We start from the raw sequence: 7,563 nt of genomic DNA, 5'->3' as shown, positions 1-7,563 counted from the left end.
CACCCTGCCCCCTTGCACCTTGGGAAGAAAAGCAGGGACATATTTTTAGAGGATGGCATTGGGAAAAAATGGTATCAAAAGCAGGTGGAAGGAGGTGTCCTTTTAAAGCCCAAGGCAGGCTGGTCATGGCTATTTAAGGTGCATTCCTGCAGTGGGTCCTGTTACCTGATGTGATCCAGCCCCTGCATGTTGCCTTTCAGGTTGTGCACAGAGGGTAATGCACAGCTGATTTACCATTAGCATTGAATTATGGATTAACTTGGCCCTGGAGGAAACAAACATTTCAAGAAACAGCAACAGCAGCACTAAAATTAATGAGCAAGGGAGGTAATGAAACACTAGTTCCATTCAAAAAAAAAAACCAATATAAATATAGTAAGAGAGTGCACCAGATTCAATTTAATTAACCTGTGGTTTATAGGTTAAATAATTAAGATGAATTAATTAAACTAACTAGAAAGAAATTACGTGTTTAGTTAAACCAAATCATCTTGTTCCATGTTACAAAGCAAGTATTACTGTCTGTCAAGTTCTTATTATTGTCAGTGTAGGATGGGATTTATGATCTGACATAATTATTGTTCTGAGAAATGTGACATAAAAAGAGGTGAAAATAATTAGGCAGGCAGCATAGAGGATGTGTGCTCTGGGTATTAAACCAAATGATTAGAGCTAAAGTAATAAAGAAAATAAGCACAGCATAACTGTAATGAGTATTAGTAAACTGTAACAAGTATTAATATCTTCTAAACATAATGCCAGATCCATTTGTTAACCATGTGGATTTAACAAAAAGTTTTGTAATAACTCTGGCTTTGGTCTAGTTGCACCAGCAAAGAAGGAGGAAATGGAGAGATTTCCTCATTTTCAAAGAGATGTTTCAAAGTTATCGAGCCTTACGAATCCTCCAGAATGTTTTTGCAGTCTTATTTCACTCAGTACATCAGCAAAAAGGTGACACGTTTCAGATTGAAGATGAACCTAAAGACCTATAAAGTGCCAGGTTTTTGTACTGAAAACTTCTAAAGTTTACTCATTTCCCCTTCCAGTAACTTTAATGGGAGTTGTATCATCCCTGTAACTCTGTAACCCTGATAACCAGGTTTTTATTGTTTTCAGATCACTAGACTTTCCTGTTTGCATTTTCACAGCTACTGACATAAACATCTTTTAAACTTCCTTAATTACACTTTCACCCCTGTGAAAATCTTGCCAAATCATCGAGATAAATGTAGTGAGCAAAAGAGTAAAGGATCAGTGACTTGGGTTTGACCATAAGAAATTACATATTACTTTTTTTAGTGAAAACAGAAGACTTTGTACAAGAATATCTTGGTGTAAATATTCTTAATCATGCTAAACTCAAAATTCATCTCATGGCATAGTGAAAAATGCATGCATGTAACTTTGATCGTAAAAAAAAAAATCAGAGAAGCTGAAGCTCCTGCTAACTAGAATGGTCTTTTTACTGTGCACAAACTACAAGTTCCCTCCTGGTGGTCTTCCAGTGCAGGATTAATTAAAGAAAACACTGCATCAAGTATCTTTTCTATTATAAATGTCTCACAGGTTTATGTAATCTCTTACTGAAGCTATTACTGGAATGCCTTATAGATCAAAATCACTAATTAAACATTAATTCCCTTAAAACATTTTCAAAGCTTTCATTTCAGTAACTTGCAAGTTATTTGCCTGCCACAGTACACTGTCTTCTTGCAATCAGTACTTAATAACCCATGCAGTTTTAATCCCAAAGTAATGTATTTAGCAATGACAAATTAAATTGAAAAACCCCACTGTAAATCTAGATGGTACACCGGGATGCTTTTCTTACTATCTTAATTTCTTGCTGAAAAAAAAGGACAGTCCTGCCTTCCTCTAACCCTTAAATGAGTGTTATTTTTTGAAGGGTAGATTATCATTCTCTCTTTTACTTTTACATGTAGCTTAGTGAGGGCTGGACCAGATCAGTGAAGAGTCAAATCCAACAGCTCATAACTAATGTACCAAAATCCTGTATGATTGAAGAGTGAGCAGATATGGTCACATGGCTTTAGGATATGATCCGTGATATGAGCATCTTGGGAAAACTCAGCCACTGTGCTGCAGACCTCCACTTTTTTGACAGGTTACTTGCAGGTTTCTGTGCAGGTCAGGTGGGAGCAGAAGGCTCCTGTGGTTGTGGGTTATCATTATGAAAAGGTTCTTTCATCTTTCTTTGAGAGCTCAAGCAACACGTGCTGACTGGCCAGGGCTTTGAGGTTTGCACTGTGTGTTTTTGCTCAGGCTCTACATTTTTCCTGGTGATTTGCTGATGTGACCAGCCCTGCCTATCTACACCCTTTTTCAAGTGTGCCCTCACGCCAGCCTCCTCCCTGGGCTCTCCTGGGCAGGAAGATCCCCAGCAGCCCAAGGCCACTATCACTCGGTCACCTGATCTTTGGAAGCTCCTCAAGGAGCTGCTCTGCTGTCATTTGTACTCCATGAGGCTCTGTCTGTGGGGAAGCCCCTGCAGCAGGATTTTCATCCCTGATAACAGAACTGGGACCCCACAAAGAGTCTCCTCCATCCCCCACCCCCTCACAGCACCCCTTTCCTCCAGGATGGAAAAACTGCTGAAAACCGTTAAAAAATCAACCTTTAATCAATAAGCTTGTTGTATGAGAGGTCATTATCCATCCATTATCCATCCTGGTTAGCCAGGAGACCAGGGAGCTGCACACTCCCCACCCTCTCAGCAGGGACATCAGCCCATGGGACAGGTTGGGTTTAGGTATTGGTATTTCTGATGCCCACAGGTGCCTGACAGGCTTCATCTGCAGTTCCTGGGATGCTCCGCCTGACCAACACCATTGCCTCAGCAATAAGGCTGTCCAAGAGCTTTTTACTGCTTTTAAATCAAGTCAGCAGGAAACTTTTAGCAGATTGAACACCCTCAGTTGTAGAATCATTAGAAAAATCTTCTCTGCTCACGGGATTGTACAGCTGGATGTGTCAGCAAGGTTTTGCCACATGTGTTAGTCACAATCCCATCGAAACATTACTCACAGGTTTGGTATTTTTTAATCTATCCAGCCTGGCCAATTTCTTTCCTTTACCACGTGGTTACTTAGTTGGAATTTTTCCCTGGAGTAAATCTAATATCTGAGCCTTAAAAGTCATGGATGTTCTAGAGATGATGAACAGAAAGTCGGTAACATCTCCCATATGCCAGGTCATCAGGGAATATTGCATCCAAGTTCCTTTTCTTTATCTCAAAATGACATTTCTTTGCCTAAAGTGCCGTGAATTCTGAACACCAGTCAGAGAATATTGTTCATTGGCATTGTGGAAGGCAGCAATTGGCAACCCAGCCAGGACATGACACCAACAAGACACCCCCAACCCAACCACCCTTGCCCTTGTGGGGGAATTCCACTGGCTGGATGTTAATTTGGAACACTCCACAGCTGGGACAGGTCCAGGAGATTCCCAACACATCTGGATAACAACTTCCTGGCACAGGGCCTCAGGGAGGTGACCCAAAGAGGTGCTCCTGTGAGTTCATGCTTGTTCCCAGAGAGGCTCTCGTGGGTGAGGTAGCGACTGGGGACTGTCTTGGCCACAGCAACCATGAAAACATTGAGTTTCAAATCTCTGATACTGCTGAAACCCATCTGGCTCCTGAGATGGACCAGGCAAGCATGGTTGGAAAATCAGCATCTTTTACTGATGTGTCACCTCCCAGGGGAAAGCCACTGGTTGTTTTGAGTCTCTGCACGGTGACGAAGGACAGTGACAACTCTCCAGAGGTCTTTGCAAAAATAAAAATATTTATAAACAACAAATGAACTGACTTGAATTCGAGACTGGCAGCGGGCACTAATCCTCTGGCTGTGCTGCCATACAGGAGCACCAGAACAGCCTGCAGAGAGTCTGCAGAGCCCGCCTGGAGTGGGAGGGCTGCAGCGTGTGGGAACCCTGCTGCTCGCTGGGGGTCTGGGCCGACAGCAGGGCGGACGAGGAACTGGAGGGGCAGTAGGAGCTGTGCCGGGCAGAGACCTGGCTCTGTGACCCTGCTGCTGGCACCTGCCCGCCCGAGTCAGAAGGAGCTGCTGCCTCTGCCCGCTCCTGGGAAACCGTGTGGGTTTTCTGCAAGAGCTCCGCGTACTGGGGGTTGACCCAGATCGTGTGGATGGTGATGCGTTCCCAGCTCTCGTGTGACGACCTTTGGTCGCTGCTGTCCTCGCCTTGGGACAGCTCTGGGTGTCCACTGAGCTCCCCCTCCGAAAGCTCTTGTGCAGTGTGGTCTTCCCCGTGCTGCAGCTGCCGGGGACTGCAGAGCTTCCTCTCTCCCTCCTCCTTGGCCAAGGCCCTCTCCTTGGTCTCCGGCGCTGCCGGCGCTGCCCCTGCCCGCTGCCCGCCGAGGACATGGGCTGTCAGCGGGGCGGGCTGGGGGCTGGGGGGGCAGCAGGGGCTGTGTGGGGCAGGGCCCCGGCTCTGTGCCCCTGCTGCTGGCACCTGCTTGCCCGAAGCAGGAGCAGGTCCTGCCTTTGCCGCCTCCTGTGCCTCGGGAGGATCAGCTGGGCAGTGCTGCTCTTCCTGTGGCTGCCTGAGGTCCACCTGTGGGAAACAGGAGGAGGCATGGGATGAAGGCAGCTGCCTTGGCACAGCTCGAGCCTGTCCCACCACCCTCCTGCCCCGTCCCTCACGCTTTGCCTCCTCTGCAGTCTTGGCAGCCCCTCAGTGGGCTGGGATTTGGGGTTTGTCTCCTCCTCCTTGGGCATCTCCGTTGTGCTCTGCCAGAGACACCCCCGGGAGCAGCTACCTCCTGAAAGGGGGGCTCTCCTGGGAGTGGGTGCCCCAGGGCTCTGAGCCTCTGAAACCTCCCTGGGGTCACAATGACCTCTGGGCATGGCACAGCCCCCATGTTACAAAGCACCCTGGAATCTGCCTCTGTCACAAAGGGACACCCTGGCACCCCCAGCAATCATGAAAACATCTGGAACCACCTGGAACCAGCTAGGTCCGGCATGAGGCAGCCCCTGCTCTCCCATCCTGAGGGGAGAGAGCCCTGGTGCCCACGGCCCCACAGAGACCCTCACTCCAGATTTCTGGCTCCCTCTGGCTCAGGACCAACTTGGCCTTGGGCCTTTATTTTATTCCCAGCCATGACAGCAGCATCTCACATGGGGGCTCATATGCCATTTCTGTACGTGTCCTGTGTCTTAACACAGCTCTTACTCTCAGCTTCATAAAAGTGGTGCAGTCATTAAGTGCTTAAAGTGAGCACTTGTAGCTTATTTCAATCATCCAGGTTGGGAACATTTTGGTTATAAATGAACAAACAAGCTTTGTTTGGTCAATGAATTCTTAGAAAACCTGAAAATTTTTGGATTAAATAATACTGAAAGTTCCAAACTAAATATTCAGTAAATGAGATGGAAAAGCCTGACATCTTTCTAGTCTTCATTTGACTAAGTTGAGAGAAATATATAAGATACAACCCATCTGAGAGTCCACATAATGCTGTTACTCTGTGGTGGGTGGCTGCCTTTCCCAAGAAAAATTCTGTGCAGAAATTCATGCCCTGAGGCCTGTATTTACTGCTTGAGGAGTAAGTTAGGTATTTTAGAGGTGTCATTTTTTACAAGATCAATACTGTTATTTAGCCAGATGGCTCAGCAAGCATGGACAAATACTGTCTACTATAATACATTTATTTGTCTATTGATCCATCTCTACACCCATTTTGCTGATCAAATAGATGGCTTGAGCAGGACCAGGAGCAACTTATTCCTAGTTTTACCCCATCAGTAACAGGATTTGTCTCACGTAACTTCCCACTCAGAAGCTACATGAGCTTGAGCAAATGTGGAGCCCTGTGGAAAGAGACAAGTGGATTCACCCCACTTGGGTGTATTTTAGGCAGGACCATCACCTCCTGGGAATGCCTAACCCAGATAAAGGCAATTCACATCCCCTCCTGCCTCTAAGTCTCTCAACATGAGAGAACTGTAATAACACTTTAGCAAAGTGTTGCACTACTTAAAATTCAATTTTAGGAGAGATGGGTTGAAGTGAAAAGGATGAATACAAGATTTTCCTGAGTTCAAAATATTCAGTGGAGGATGCAGAGAGATTTTTTCAGATCTGCTCAAGTACAGAGGACTTCATGTTGGTCCAAGCTGTTGCTTACTTGCTAGGAAAGTGCAATCTAGTAAAAGGCTTCCACTGATCAGAGGGTGACAATCCACAGTCCCTCACCTCCACTCAAAGCAGGAACAACTCCAGTGAGGCAGGTGAAGCTCATGAACCAGAAATCAGTGTCAGGTGCAGGTGGATCCAAAGACAGAGAAGGAAGATATTTTGAAATTTTGAATGAAATGCAGTTTTAAAAAATACAGGTGATATATAGGAAAATCCCTGATGTGACACATTTATTGGACTTGTTCTATGCTGAGGCTGCTCAGGGGGAGGATATGGAGATTCATGTGCTGAAAAATTCCATGAAAGCTGTGTGAGAGTGGGGGATGCTTTCTGGGAACAAGCCAGGGCATGGGAGAAACATGACAGCTGATTCTTGCAGCTGGGCAACACCCCCAAATTTATGTTGTTACCTCTCCATCAGATGGATGGTGAAACGTGGCTGTGCTGGGGATGGGGCTGCTTGCCAGGCAGCCAGACACTCCCTACATCCAGTGCTTGCCATCATATCAGCCCTGTCATTGCCTTCATCACCCACAAAGGTCTGATTTAATGCACTCAGGTGCCAGCAGCCAGGTTGCTAAAGAGTATTTCTGGGTTGTGGCCAAGCCTGACCAGCCATGGGGTTGTTTTTTTTGCAATACAATTCCAAGAAGACAAAAGAGATGAGGGCTCTCAGTTTTCACCTGGCAATACTAGTTGTCACCCCCACTGATAAACAGATGGTTTGAAACCATCCTGTTTTTCTGGAGACAGACAAGGACTCTCAGACAAACATATGCAATGCTTGGGGAGGTCAGCCCATGCAGTGAAAGCAAAATACACAACAAACCTTTGGTGTCTTGAAGATGATCACCTGGGGCATGTCTGATACAGCTCCATCCCTCCTTGCCCCGAGGATTGTCTGGTCCAATTGGCACAGCTTGGGCAGTGCAACAATGTGAGGAAGCCTCCCCAGGTCTCACATGGTGCTTCTCCAGGATGACATGGGGCAGGAGAGGGGCTGTATCTACAGCTATGATTATTAATGTTTTCATCTAGGATTTACTAGACTGATTTAGGAAAAGCTGGGCTACATATTGAGGGTAGGAGGGGGAAAAAAATGCTCCCTTTTGCCCTTCTCTTCCCTTCTGGGCTAAATTGTGGGCTGACTTTCTCTTCCCTCCAGTCATGAAGGGCAGTTGGCACCAGGCTTGGGTGAGCTGTGATTTGGTATTATCTCAAAAGAAAGTGTCACTGGGTCTAACAGAGATGCTCATTTGGCAAAGTGTGTCAGCATGAGCAGACTTACTGGCCTCAGCTGGTTTTAGGCTGCATATGAAGTCAGACAGACAAAGCATTGCTTCAAAGTGCAGAAGAGGAATTTGACTTAAATCC

At 46.2% G+C, this 7,563-nt stretch overlaps 1 protein-coding gene across 1 annotated transcript; it reads right to left on the bottom strand.

Annotated features, from left to right (window-relative positions):
• Positions 1-3,791: 3,791 nt before the first annotated feature.
• On the bottom strand, positions 3,792-4,859 carry LOC113988850. The gene is made up of 2 exons (XM_027722799.2): positions 4,692-4,859; positions 3,792-4,602 (listed from the first exon to the last, which is right to left on the bottom strand). The coding sequence occupies exons 1-2, from the start codon at positions 4,764-4,766 to the stop codon at positions 3,862-3,864; spliced, it is 816 nt and encodes a 271-aa protein (XP_027578600.2). The 5' UTR covers positions 4,767-4,859; the 3' UTR covers positions 3,792-3,861.
• Between the last annotated feature and the right edge of the window lie 2,704 nt (positions 4,860-7,563).

This window comes from Pipra filicauda, unplaced genomic scaffold (genome assembly GCF_003945595.2).
Source record: "Pipra filicauda isolate LSUMZ 115617 unplaced genomic scaffold, ASM394559v2 scaffold315_size853536_pilon, whole genome shotgun sequence".
In the NCBI taxonomy this organism is placed as follows: domain Eukaryota; kingdom Metazoa; phylum Chordata; class Aves; order Passeriformes; family Pipridae; genus Pipra; species Pipra filicauda.
The sequence above is the reverse complement of the archived record's forward strand: the minus strand, read 5'-3'. Positions and strand labels throughout refer to the sequence as shown.

Coding starts and splice junctions, on each gene's coding strand:
- LOC113988850 (XM_027722799.2), bottom strand. CDS start 4,766: ATGCCCAAGGAGGAGGAGACAAACCCCAAATCCCAGCCCACTGAGGGG. Junction 4,603..4,691: donor GACTGCAGAGGAGGCAAAGC/GTGAGGGACGGG, acceptor TGTTTCCCACAG/GTGGACCTCAGGCAGCCACA.